Source organism: Amphiura filiformis, chromosome 4 (genome assembly GCF_039555335.1).
Source record: "Amphiura filiformis chromosome 4, Afil_fr2py, whole genome shotgun sequence".
In the NCBI taxonomy this organism is placed as follows: domain Eukaryota; kingdom Metazoa; phylum Echinodermata; class Ophiuroidea; order Amphilepidida; family Amphiuridae; genus Amphiura; species Amphiura filiformis.
In genome coordinates this window covers 77,045,278-77,060,292 of record NC_092631.1, presented here as the reverse complement: position 1 = coordinate 77,060,292, position 15,015 = coordinate 77,045,278, and the positions used below count along the sequence as shown (strand labels likewise).

General features: G+C 37.9%; 1 protein-coding gene across 1 annotated transcript; it reads left to right on the top strand.

The window, feature by feature from the left end:
• The first annotated feature begins 25 nt into the window (after positions 1-25).
• On the top strand, positions 26-13,223 carry LOC140149590 (uncharacterized). Its single transcript, XM_072171666.1, has 10 exons — positions 26-209; positions 4,460-5,054; positions 5,540-5,684; positions 6,441-6,470; positions 8,627-8,709; positions 9,847-9,917; positions 10,893-10,992; positions 11,041-11,138; positions 12,019-12,056; positions 12,732-13,223. Exons 1-10 carry the CDS (start codon positions 128-130, stop codon positions 12,888-12,890), a joined length of 1,401 nt encoding a protein of 466 aa, XP_072027767.1. The 5' UTR covers positions 26-127; the 3' UTR covers positions 12,891-13,223.
• The last annotated feature ends 1,792 nt before the right edge of the window (positions 13,224-15,015 follow it).

The window sequence follows — 15,015 nt, the reverse complement described above, 5'->3', positions numbered from 1 at the left end:
AAATTTAATAATAAGAAAGTTTGAATATAGATTCACTGATGTTTTTAATCTCAGAGATTTTATTAGGGATTTTAAGTGAAAATTTAACAAAATAAACATCACGTGATCATTAAAGTTCACAACAAAAATGGCCGACGAAGAAACGGGGTCAGCGTCTGCAGCAACGGGAAAATGCAACGAAAGAGAAGAAACAGAGATTACCAAAGAAGGTGCTTAATAACCAAATAGTGTATTTCACATATCAAAACAAAGTGCTGTCTTCTCTTCTATCCTAATTCCTTATATATGCAGAAAAAATAATAATAAAACGCCACCCCACTATATGTATCATGCCCTAAGCTTTTTTTAAGTAAGCTTAAAGTTAAACTTTTTTAGCTAGCCTAAAATAATAGTTTCTCGATCATGAGAGTGTGAATGTACTGCGTGCACTGCGTAATGTCGCAAGTTTAGTGGAATGACATGATAGCGCGATCGATTGTGCACGCACAGGAAATGCAGCGCTACACAAAGGTAGTGCCGTACTATTACGCTGACTTTCGTATTCGGCGAGGAGGACGATTTCGACCTCCTCGTTTGTTTACAAACCGAGAGGTAGACAAAGGGGCCTGTCAAACCTGTTCCGCTTGTCCAAATACTCAAGTATCAAAAGGATGGTCCACAATAGAGACTAAATCAGTGATTCACGCAACATGAATAGGGGATTAAAAAGCTGTGAAGTAGCACCATGTGCTTCTATTGTCCAATTTGCCATCAAGATTTCGAATGAAAACAGTTCAGACCCAGTACACGATAATGTCAGAAATTAATTTCATTTGTTCTGGGTCTGATTATTCGGACTAACACAAAGGTAGGGACAGGCATAAAAATGTAATTCCGATCTGTCTTGGAAATCCATTATGTTTTCATTAAAGGTGTGCTTAAATTTGCAATCAATGCCTCCAGATTCCTTGCCATCATTCACCAATTTGAAAAGATGGGGAAAAAGGCTTACGGACAGCTGTCCCCTTTGTCAGGGGAAAGGTACTCTCCTGCACATTTTAAATAATTGCCAAAATATGCTGGACATGTATCTATGGAGACACAACAACCTCATCCGTATTTTTCTTTCCACATTTCAACAGTCGGAGGCATTTCGTAATTCTCATATTAAAATCTATGCCGATCTGGAAAATTATACCATAGGAGGGGGGACCATACCACCACCAATATCATTTCCACGTCTCAAAAACCGGACATTGTGTTATACTGGCCTTCTGACAAGCGAGTCATTCTCTTTGAGTTGTCGGTACCATTTGAACCAAACATCAGTAAAGCTCATTACACCAAACTTGATCGCTATTCTTCCCTGGTTGCCGACATCACTAACGCCGGGTACTGTTGCTCACTTGTTGCTGTTGAAGTAGGCTCAAGAGGCTTCATTGACGCCGACAACAAGAATAGTCTGACTCGTCTGTCAAAAGATCTCAATCTTCCCACAAAGTATTCTGATCTCAAGACCCAGTTGATTAAATCGGCCCTAATGTCATCTTATTCCATTTTCATCGCCAGATATGAAACATCTTGGAATGTAAATGAAATTATTTAACTTTTTCTTCCCGCCATGAGTATTTCCAACTTTGCTTATTTATTTAAATGTTTGTATTTTTGTCCTGCCTTGCCTGCAACGGAATGGGTTGCAGTAGATCTGGCTTTATATGTTTTTTCTTTATGTTGAATAAAGATGATTTATATATATATAGCGCGATCGATTGTGCACGCACAGGAAATGCAGCGCTACACAAAGGCGTGTGTGGTAGGCGTTCATTGTACGCCGACGCAATTGTCATTGCGTGCCTATTGAGCTCTCGTGATCGAGAAACTATTATTTTAGCTATAGTTTTAGTTTAGTTTCATGGTTTGTATTAGTGGAAATTCCAGATGAATGAATGCAGCTTTCAATAGTGTGACGATTTTTGCCGTAAACTTCACGATGTACGGCATTGTACGCTATAGAAAAAATATTAAATTTGTGTACATCATGGAACATTCAACTACGCTGCTACTCTACGTGTCCATATTAGCGAGGCTATCTGCGTACAACTGCTTACTACGCACAGCCACGCAAAGAGAATGTTCCACGATGTACATGAATTTGATAGTGTGTGCAGGTGTGTGAGTAATGCGGAAGTGAACCCAACCAATTTTTTCCCTTCTCCTTTTCTCCCATTTCTCTTCCCTTTTTCTCTTTTTTCCTCTTTCTCTTCTCTTCTTTCCTCTTTTTTTGGGAGGGTCCGGGTCCACACCTGTACATGTATCTCGCAGCCAGTTTCAAAAAGAGTGTTATTACCTCTGACTGTTCTCAACCTGTCCCGGTATTCAAATGGACTCCAATGGAATAATGCTTCAACGGCTTTCTTGGGTTATATCCAGGGTTGTCCACCCCCCCCCCAAAAAAAATGGTTAGCACTGTATCCAAGGTTGTGCGTTCGCATTGTAGTTTGAAATATGCACTATATACGATCGTGGTTGGATCGAGTACAGCTGTTGAAAGCTGCGTTCATCTAACTGAATATACTCAATCGCCGAGCGATTGCGATGACCGCTTTTGAAAACTCATCACTTTTGCATATCAGGGCGATTGCAGACGACAAAGGCTACAAAAGTACATTTTTATAACATCCATTGCTGTCAATAATTATTGCTTTGAGTTAATTCATTTTCGAAAATTAATAATTGAGAAAGGTGAATTAACAAAATAATATATCCAGTTGATAGGAAATGACTGGTTGATGCATTCACGTGTCAAGCGATATCGCTCGAAAGTTGAGATATTTTTCAACTCGTAAAAGCGACATCATTTTTGCCACGGCGATTTATATATCGAATTATCAATTCATCGGCTTGATCATGTTCTGAAAACGGAAGTAAACATAGAGCATGTGCGAGAATTGCTTTTCTGCAAAACCGATCGAGTATAAATTGCTGTCATGTAGTTAATCCTAATAGTAAACCTTCAGTTTTGATGAGAGCATACTTCTGTGATGTTGACAATGGGCAACTCACAACATATGTATGACGCCGGGGTATGACGTGTATGGTGGTGGAATTTACAATACGGTACATGGATGGCATGTGTGCAGTGTGTAAAGTACAAATACATATGTACTAAAGTTAATTTTGTATTACTTCCATGGTCCAGGTACGCGCTGGTAGAATTGCGATCATGTAGAAGTAACAAGGTCGCCTACTATGCGTCGCGCCGACAACCAATGGGTCAACCGACTTCTGGTCAAGTGCGCTGATCAGCCAATCAGGGTGATTGTTTATCTGTTCTGTGTGTACTTTTGGTGCACAGGTCGGACCATGGAAGTAATAAAAAATGAACTTTCATATATATGTACGCTAGAGGCACCTAGCTTTTAATTGTTAACATAGATCACAGAAGTATATTTGTAACTAATATGCCAAACCCCTAACACAACAGTAAAATCCCAGCATATATGTAATCAGCTTCACACAGTCAGCATTAGCTCGAGATACTCTAGCTAAAATACAGGTTTACATTTACTATCTTACATTATCTTGCTGTATTTCAGCTAGAGCTCCAAACGACAAGCTTCCGGGTTTTTTTGTATTTTTATATTGTTAAGTAAGATGAAGAAGAAACCCGCCTCGGAGCCCGCCCTACTCATTATTTCATTGTACTTATTGCAATTTGCCTCCACACATTACGTAATCATCACAAAGCTTTTGTGAGGATTAGTGAGTGGATAAGAAATTGACAGTGGAGGATACGAAGGACACGCCGATTGTTAGCTGTCAATCATGAATTGCCGCAACGTATTAATATTTTACTGCATGGCATTCCGCAAACACCAAGACAAATTATGCCGTATTTTTCCAAAGATCATCTCATATGAAGTAAGCTGAATGCGATCTGTACTTTTGTAACATTCCGATCGCTTTTGATCACCTATTATCGGCGAATTTGCTTGAAAACACGTGAGTTCATGTTGTGTAAACATAATTAGCATAGACACAAATGAAATTACGATGCAATACAATGCAATTTGAATGCGCAGCAGATCTATAGAAATAACTTTGCCCGGTTTTATGCAGAATTAGACCCTGTCTGGTCAGCATGTGTTCCTTGCTGTCAATCACCTTGAGCTTGATCACCACCAGTACCCCGGAATGTGCCCAGCATCTTGACTATGCGATCAGATAGACCCTACTTGAAAAGTCCATCCACCTGTAAAACAGGTTGAGTTTTTTTTCGCCGTCTAACAATGAAGAGTTATATCACAAAAATGTTTTAATTAAAGCTGCAGCAGTAACAGGAAGCAACTAACGAGCTGTGTGAAGTTCAACATAAAATTGCCATTGAGATGCATGTGACATTGAAATTAGGATATTACAAGAGGATTTATTTTCATCTGCATGTATAATAATATATTGAACAAATTTTGTTACTTTTTAGTTGTGTTGCCGAGGCCTCCATCTGGAAGATTACAATACGTACATGTTAGAGGAAGCCCCAAACATTCAAATAACATGAACAAAACCACCTTAAAAACCACACAACTCCTATTCGAGCCAACACCTCCATCTCCTCAACAGACACGGAAGTTCCGCACATCGCACAACTCACAATCCCGGAGAATTCAAAGTGCCCATGGCAGGATTGGGACTCCAACACAGCCTGAGAATAATAGAACTAGCAATGCTATAATGAAAGAGAGGATTGTGCTGAACAAGTCGAGACCAAAATCAGCAATAGAATCAGGACAGAACAAAGATTCTGCAACTTTACCTTCATCATCAAATAACCCTGAAACAACATCAGTAACACCTGTACCAAAACAAGTTTTGACATTAAATGTTACACATTCAGATTTGGCAGAGACTAGCAGAACTTCAGTCAGTGGGTGTAGGGTATCAGAAAAGCCTAGTCTCCATCATAGTCATGCAGGTGGAGAAAGAGGAAAAAAAGTTAATAATGGAATTGGAAGATCAATCCCAAAAGGAATTTTACAACTGGCTCCATGGCTTACAGATGAAGCACCAATAGAATTGTAAGTTTATCTTTTAGTGAATAACATAATGATTTCTACCTGTGAGCTGTATTGATATTTCACTCTTAGGTTCTTTATTTGACTCATAGCTTTCATACATAATGTCATATGAGTGATTTCTCACTAGGTTTTTAATACATAAATTGAAAAACTACATTTCATTCTTATGAAAATAATTTTCCTATTGGGAATTTTACTCAAGTGAATAACTTGTTAGAAAAAAATGCAAACAGCATTGCATGTACTGTAACTCTGCTACTTTGATCATGTAGCCAATTGAAAAAGCAATTTTCACAAATGTACCATCAGGCTTAAATTCAGGAAAACCAAACTAAGTCATCCAACCATTACTTTTACAAAAGTGACATCCTTAGGTTGAAAATGATTAATTTCCACATCTCAATGTACATACATTTTCCTGTTCAATAAGTATGAGTTACCCAGGGTTGAACTGTTGTAAATATTAGTGATATTTTTTATTGCAGATGTGGAGTGGATCCAAAGACATGTCTTGTATTCTTACCATGTTTAGCAGACATGGAAGACTTACCACCTGAGTTACCACCTGTCCAACATTATGATGAATGTGTAATACCATATACAGTCATGCCAAAGGCACCTAAACCTTTCGTAAGTATGTAATATCTATCCTTAAATAGAGTTATATTTGTTTATTATTAGTTGTATGAGGGCCTGCTTGGACAGTAGTGCTAGTCACTGAATGAAGTTTTACCCTCAATAAAGATACATTGTAGATAATTAATAAATATTATTTTCACCAGAAAATGTTTGACTAGAAGCAAATTGTACAAACAGAAGGCCATATATACTTACCCATACTGTTCCTACTTGTTATTCTGACGGGGTGTTATTCCAAAGGAGCGTTATTCCCAATTGAGGGTCTATTTGAAATTGTTTGCAAAAACCTAAGCATAACAATAATCCTAACCTTAATCTCTAACCTGTACTATTACCCTAACCCTTAGCCATACCACAACCCAAATGTTGGCCTGTTCTCCTAAATTTGGAATAACACCCCTTCAGAATTTAATGCCCATTCTCCTCAATTCGGAATAGCACCCTTTTGGTATAACAGGCCAACCACACCCTTGCATCAGTAAAACAGAACTTGACTTTAGAGACTTGCAGGTGCAATAATATTGGTCCCATCAGAAGCTAAAAATGATCCAAAGGAGTGCAATTTACAGTACTCATCCCAGATTTTGAGGATACTGATTTATAGTATGCCTGGAATTTTCAAAAAGACAAAGCTTTATTTAAGAATAGCTGTGAGTTCTATCTTTGTTGAGACTTCAGTCTAGATCCACATTACCTCTATTTGATTACAATCATAATTATGTTTCTTTTTACATTTTTGTCCTTCAGAATCCCAAGAAGCTGTTTCACTATGATGTGGTAAGTGATGCCTAGAATAAAATAATATACAGTACTTCCGGTACATGTTTTTATGCTCATCAGTATAATATAAATGTATGTCCTCTTTCTTGCAGATTGTTCACTAGCCATGACATAACAAACCAACAAATGTAGGTGGTGGAAGTGGGGGAGGGGCTTGTGGGGACACATCCCCATAAATTTTTCCATGGAGGAAAATAAGTAATAACTGCTCTGTGCATCTTCTTTTTTAGCCCATGTTTTAATTGCAATTACCAAAAAATCAAATACCAAAATTTACTTTTATTTTGGCTAAAATTTTGCACAAATATGCTTGTCCCCTCTATATTTTAATGCTTTTGCTGCCACTACACAAAATGAAAAACAAACAAACATTATCCAAATTTTCACTGCAGACCACTAGCAACTTTGAACAGAAAATTTCAAAACATTTCAAAAGGTGGCTGACAGACCCACCCATCTTAAATGACAACTGTGGCCAACACAGTTTGGAGTCAAATTGGAATGGCCAAAAATTGGATTACTGGGCTATTCCAGTTGAAATCCATACACCACCCTATAGAAGACATGACCTTAATCTTCTGCTCAGGGAATGCAAATTTTAAATGGGGTTACCTGAATGGGTAATTCCATTTGAAATCTACAACCCCCAGTGAGTGATTAAAGTCATGTCTTCCATAGGGGGTGTATGGATTTCAAATGGAATATCCTATTGTGTTGAGAGATATTGAATTTAAAAGTAGAATTTGGACTACTTACTTACTAGTAAATTACTACAGGTATATTAAGTAATTCTTGGCCAAGCTGGAACAAGCATGTTGCATCCATATAGAGTACTAAGTGTGTATGCAATGCAAGGCGCGTGTATGCTTTCTTCTCTCACCATGCTAGGGGTGTGTGTGTGTTTATCGCGGAGCCACCAGCGTTCATAGTGTTCCAGCTTGGCCAAGAATTACTTAATTTGCCTGTAGTGGTAGGACCATGGAGCTATTAAAGATGGAGAGGCAATAGATTATGTAACGCATTGTTCACTTGGGCGGATTTGAAATCTGACAAGCTATTCATCGAAAGGTACCTTTTGTTTGGGACAAAGGGCTTCCACCATTAAATCGGTAAGCTGACCCGACAGTGTATTAACGCTTTACCTAGCAGGCTACTGTCAATAAGTGATCAAACGAAAGTCGTGTGAAAGCGCTTACTGGAACGAAAAGTCCCCTTTGTTACCATAACACTCAAGGGTGTGATTGAGTAGCCGTAAGCACAAAAGGCACACATTAGCAGCTGATGTACAGTTCGTTGTCACCCCACTGACTGTAGGTGCTTCATTTAAATAAATTGAATGCGCTTGCTGAATGATTACACATCAAGGCTGCCATGTCTGCATGTCTATAGTACTGTATAATGGTAATAGCTACGTATACATGTAACATATAATAAGTATACCGGTATAGGTCTATATAAAAGTTGTTTCACAAATTGACATTTTATTTTATTTTAAGAAGGAGAATGTCATAAACAGTGGCATACTGAAGGGGGGGGGGCAGCTCTTTGGTGAGAGGTCTTGGGAGGGGATGAGGGAGGAAGAGGTGGAGGAGGGGACATGAAGAATGAGAGGGGGGGCTGGAGGAAGAGAGAAAGAGGAAGAAATGAAGAGAAATAAATAAATAGAAATAAACGAATAGAAAGGTAAGGAAAATGATAGGAATGAGAGGGGACAAAAAGTATGAGGGGATGGATAAGGGAAGGGAGATAAGAAGAGGGAGTGATACTTTAGCAAGGAAAGAATAAGTACAGAAAAAGGAAAAGAAAGGAATGACAAATAAATGTAGGCCTTATAATAATTATTATAGAAACTAAACATAGCCCCCCACATAGGCCTAACACTAACAGCACTATAGGCAGCCATTCGATGATGTCAATGCCTTTATCGTTCACGTATTTAAAACGCCCAGTCAGATGTATTTTACACCTGCCAAGCACAAGTCACCCAATTTCGAAAATTGGACGTTGAATATACACTCTCATGAATATTGATTGGCAACAATTTCCAATATGTCAGCGCTCAAATCGGACACAATAGAACAATAGACCATTCAGTGCGCTGGGTAGGACTACTTTGAATTAAAATTACCTTATATATTTCTTTTGTGTGATAGGAGAGGCACATACAAGAAGCTGAAGCATACTATGACCGTAGGAATATATATTCAGTTGATGGCAGACTTCTTCATACCGGAAGGTAAGTAATACTATCATTGGGCTATTCCATTTAAAATCCACACTACCTCTGTGGAAGATTTTGGAAATTTGTATAAGGGGAGTATGTTTTTCAAATGTAATTGGTCGGAGTTAATCATTTTGAAACCCATGCATGCTCCCCCATATTATGGCTTTACCTATATCTTCCACAACTGGAGTGAGTTTCAAATGGAAGTTACCCAATTATCTATCCTATTCGAAACTCATACTCCCCCTGTGGAAGACTTTAGACAAATCTTCCACAGGGGTAGTGTGAATTGTAAATGAAATAGCCCATTAGAAGCTCTTGTTAAAAGTATGGATCTAAGCTAACATCAGTACAATCCCGGGAGTACAATTTTCTTACGTACAAGGAGCTAAATCGATCTGATGATAGTACTATTTTGTGCCTTTGGGCCTTTGTAGTTTTAAATCCGACTCTCCAATGAAATCAGTATAATTATGTTTGCTCTATATACTTCATTCATAGATTCTTTTATCATGAATTGGTTAATTGGATAATTAAAACCTTATGCATAAGGTGCAGACATAGTCAAGGCTCTGCTAACTGAACATGCACCCTCCACCACACACAAACATACTCCACCCTGCACATCTAATTTAGTTGCACTAGGAACCTTCAGATTGGTTCATTTCTTATTACAAACACAGGCCCTTTTATTATTTGAGCTGAGCAATAAGCTTGTAATCTTGTTCTTGTACCCCATTGCTAATCATAATTACAGAGAGATTTATGTTTGTAAGATGCTGTGATTACAATTCTGTGCACCTTTTGTGGGCCCACATTGCTATTTAAGTTGATTGTTAGGATATGCACCAGTGATCCGTCCAAGTCCAGCCATCTTTAAAATAGATGCCAACCATCTTTGAGATAGATGATCACAAAGAATTTGATGTAAATGACAAATTTGAATAGAAGGTTAAAGAAAACAAATATTCTCAATAAAATGCATTGTGGTGTCCAAGTATTGTGGTATTTAAACAACCATTTGCACTGATTCTGTATTCTGTGGGCTACCAGCGTATCTACCCATACATGGATAGATGGTCTGGTCAGTCTACCTCATTATTATAACCCTAGTTATACAGTTATATATGGTGGTGTTTTGTATTTCAGGAAATATGGCCAACAGAGGACAGCTGACATAATCAAGCAAGAAATTGAAGACTTAGAGGGCCTTCTAGCAGGTAAGAAAACTATATACATGCAGCTAAGATCACTTGAGCTGACTATGGGCTATTGTAGTTGAAATCCATATACCCCTATGAAAGACATGACCTTAATCTCTCACACAGGGAGTCACCCATTTAGGTAATCACATTTGTGGAAGATTAAGGTTATGTCTTCCATAGAGGGTGTATGGAGTTCAGCTGGAATGGCCCAGTGCAATACTTTGATCTTTCACTATTTGGTCACATGATGAAAATTTAGGGAGAAATGAAAGATCCAGGCTGATGTGCTGGCAACATTGCTGTGCATTTTATGGAATTTGGTTGCACTAGCAACATTCTGCGTCTGCTGCAATCATTTGTTTATTTCAATTTACAAGGACAGGCCTTTGATTTGAAAATCTTGCTCCTGCTGGCAACAAATAGATTTTAAAAGAGCAACAGATCACACTTTGTAGAAAATAAGATGATGCAACACAAATTGGACCAATGGGATTCTATTAATACATAAGTTGCAGTATTTCATGAGTATATTATTTTTGAATTAACCTCAGATCTCGTATATTTTGAAGGTCATTCACATGCCTCTACCAACCAGCATTTCAACTGCAATCAATTGCAAAACTCCCAGGAAATTTTCCTGGGACACTTTTCTTCATATTTCACATATTTCACTCCCAAGTGGGCATCTGGGCATCAGTCATCAAGGCAAGTACCAAATTGGAGCCCTAATTAACTATTCCAGTTGAAGTCCATACACCTTCTAATGGAAGATATGACCTATACCCTCTAAAGGAAGACACAGGGAGTGTGAATTTCAAATGGGATTACCTAAATGGGCGAATCCTTTTCAAATCTATACACCTGTGTGGCAGGCGATTAAGGTCACATATTCCATAGCGGATGTATAGATTTCAACTGGGATAGCCCAATCCATGCTCGACTACAAGTTATTAGTAACTTTTCTCTGTGATATGTTTTATATTTATGCAGGAATTGGACGTGCAGATGGGAATAGTATTGTTGTGCAATATCAAGAGGAAATCAACAAACTGCAGAGAGATGTTAGACAAACACTGGCTCAGTGTCCAAAGTAGGTAGACTAAACTAAAAAGTAAGATTCCTTTTAGGTTGAATCTAGCTTGTATAGTATGCTCATGACATCAAGGGTGTGCCATCTGAATGCTGAATGCTTAGTAGCATGTGAATATGTGAAGAGGAATTGTGGGAGTAGTCTTGGTGAAAGATATTCATGAGTTAGACTAGTGACTAGTGAAAAGACTCCATTTGTTTGTTTGTTTACCTAGGTTGGGACACATGCTTTAGTCCATGGAAAATCCCTGGTCCAGACTTATGCAAAATGCACAGGCCTGGCCAGCTATAGCCTATAAAGCATGCTGGCGCATAGTTAAAAGAAAGATTGAGGAATAAAGCTGTTTAATTCTTCAACAGAAGATGTCTATGCAATGCTAATTGGGCTATGCCAGCAGTGTTGCCAAAACTTTTCAGCATCAAGGCGCAGCGCATTGACTCGCCAGGCCGCGGTAAAGGATTCTCAAGTAGCCCAATTTTTAAGCTTCCAATAAAAGCACCCAATACCGGATATTTGGGGGATTTACCTGCATTCAGAACGTAAATCACCCAATTGGGAGTTTTAGAGACTCAAAACCTTTATAAATCAGCTAAATTGAAAGGAAAATACATCAAATTACTGCCGCACCCTGACACTGGCAAAAGTAGCCCAATTTTAGGCAAGTAGCGGCATGCTTTTTTGAGTAGCGCAAGTGATCACCAAGTAGCCCAATTGTGCGCTTAAAGCGCGGCGTTGGTATCACTGTATGCCAGTTGAAATTCATACACTCCTATGAAAGACATGACCTTAATCTCTTACACAGGGAGTGTGACTATCAAATGGGGTTATCTGAATAGGTGACTGCATTTGAAATCTACATTCTCCGTTGGGGAGAATAAGGTCATGCCTTCCATAGGGGGTGTATGGATTTCAACTGGAATACCCCATTTTGTGCAGTTTTACACCAAGGATACCCGAGATTTGATGTTTCCTTATCATGCTATACATTATACGTTTGATTTCAAGTCTTATTCTTTTCTACCACAGATATGAAGAAAAAACCAGAGGAGGAGCCACCAGATGTGGTAAGTTTGAGGAATGCAGAACCATTTTAAAGTAATTTTTTATTATTTATTTGGTCCAGATACATGCTGGTGATTTGGTGATCACATAAAAGTGGAGAGGTCTCTTCCCCTTCTACGCACCGACGAACCAATGGGTAAATCGTCTTGTTGTCAAGACTGTGGATCATCCAATCAGCGTGAATGTTTATCACTTCTGTGTTTACACTTGGCATGGCACACAGCACAGACCACAGAAGTAATAAAAAAATTAGCTTTAATATCATAACATATATTCAAGTGCATTTAATTGAACAATTATTAAAGATAAATTGTTAGAAATAAACTGCCATAGGGGTCTCCAAAGGTACAAATTACAAGTTCACTGGAATCAATGGAATTGTCAAACATTTGCACCTAGAGTTTTGGAAGTTATTATTTAGAGTTCAACACTAAAATTATACATTATCATATCAACTCTCAAATGAAACACTTGTTATGAGTTTGACTGTGCCCTTCCGGCCTTCTCAAATATAATCATGTACTCATTCATGACCAAATCTTTCATGACATGATCAGAAAAATTCACTTTTTTTTTAAGTCAATGTTTAAACCCCTAAACATGTTTTTAAAACGACTAGCCTCATACATAACATCAATGTTAAATTTGAAATTCATGCTTTGTTTACACACATGTAGACTGGTCTGAGAGCTTTCATCCGTGAGCGGGAGGAGGTTATCAGTAAAATCAAGGCGCGACGTGAGGCATGTATAGCAGAATTAGACAGTATGGCCATTGAGGCAGATCTTGGTATGACCATGCAGAAGGAAGTCTTGGAAGCAATCAAAAATATGTAATCTAATGGTATCAGGTATATACATAAGATGTTAATTTTCCTTCTTGACAAGGCAGTGATGTCAACGTGTTGAGGCAGCTGTGTTGTGTGCACATATAATCAGCATTCGTGTGGGTAGGTGGTAGTGAGCTAGTACTTGCGATCTGAAGCTGCTCCCAAAGAAATGTACACTGACGTCACTACCTTGCCAAGCAAAAATACAGTATGTCATTAGTATGGGAGCCTAATGCTATTTCTGAAATTTGTATGAAAGTATGAAGGACTTGAAATGTTTTGTGGGATATAAAATATGCAGTTTCAAGCAACACAGTAGTTCTGTAGTAACATAGGTAGCATGGTGGATTGATCGTCGATCCTGACTCTTAGACCACCCGCGCTATATAGGATAATAGGGCTGAAATTTACTATTTCATCAAGGTTTAATATTCTAACAAGCTTAAGGATGCACACAGGATCACTGAAGTGTTACATGGCCAAAATTGAGTTTTCATCACTAATGTCATCTTTAAACCGTATTTTATCTTGTCATTAATAGATTTTAAAGAAATCTTAAAATTTGAACCATAAGAAAAGCTATTTTAAAGACCCTTTTTCATTAAAAATTCGTCAAAATGCCAAAGCAAATAAATCATTGTCTTTCCGCAATAGATCGCGTTCTCGTAGCTGCATACTGCGGCGATACATAGCCAGCAAAGACACGCACACATGGTAAACTGGATGGAGGAGGTGATTGCTGATTGTGGCGCTAGAGTCGCTAATCGCGATCACTACCGTATTTTATCGTATTGATCTCTTCCAAGGTAGGTAAAGCTTGCACCATTGCATTGAGAAACTGCGGGCCGACAGACCACCACCGTCCCCGTCCCAGAATCAGTAGGCCTACTCGATAAATTTCGCCAAAAAAGTGCTGATATAGTGGTATAAATTATAGGTGTTTTTTTTATAATTATGAACATAATAGTGAATTTTTGTTTGTTTTTGTTTTGTTTTTCAAGTTTCATTATCAGCTTGAAAAGTGAAATTATCTGTAAGAAGTAGTTAGTCAGAAGCCCTGTAATTATGACGCAATCTATAGTAGATACGATGGAAAACGTGAGCCCTAAATATTTTGCTAGTATGCTAGACTTAGCCCGTATAGTACATCATTGGGCTTATTATTTTATGTTTAAAAATTTGTTTTATTTCATTCATTCGCTCATTCATTAATTTCATTGTTATTATTTGATTTACCAAGTTGGTGTAGTTGAACAAGAATATAGGCCTATTATATTTTATGCAGTCCCAGCCGTGGGTCGGGGCCTCGGCGGTCGTGTCTTAATTTTGAAGACCACAAAAAATAGGCAAGCAGTTACTACCGGTAGGCCTATATTAGATACCTAAGGCCCTGAATAATGTTTCAAAACACGGATTAAAGATTCGTTTTCAAACGTTCTCTACTCCTGATTGACCGTTAACGCAATGTCAAAAACGTTGACATTTCAATACATCATATCGACCATCTAGGCATAGGCCTACAACTCAAAAATGTCGATATTTGAAATTGGCATAGCGAGCACGCGTTTATGAAAGCATTTTCGTGAATGTTTTAATGCTAAATAATAATTTCAAAGAAATATAATCAAAAACGCAAATTCGTGCTTTTTTTCATAACCCATTTTAACTACATTTCCATTAGTAGGCCTATTAGGTCTACCATATGCCATGATTGCGATAAAAGCTTTTGGTTTTACAACACTTTTTGCGAATGTTTTGGCTGAATGCTTTTTTATTTGCAATGTTTGTCTGGCTTTCAACTTTCACACGTTTATAATGTTTTCTGCATACTTTAAAAGGTAAACTGCTTTATAGCATTTTTCGTGAATGTTTTCATGCAGTGTTTTAAAACGCTCTTTATAGCATGATGCCTATATAGGCCTACGGTAGTAGGCCTACTGCATAATCTTACAGGGTCGTAAAACCACAATCTAATTTAAAGCCATAAGTGTTCCGTTTTCTACTTTTGAAATTCGGTTTTGTTAGGCTATATGTCAATTTCCGTGTTTTTTTTTTTTTTTTTGTTACCTCTCCTTTTTTTTTTTTTTTTTCATATATGCCTAGGCATACTTTTTGTCCATTTTACAAGAAGT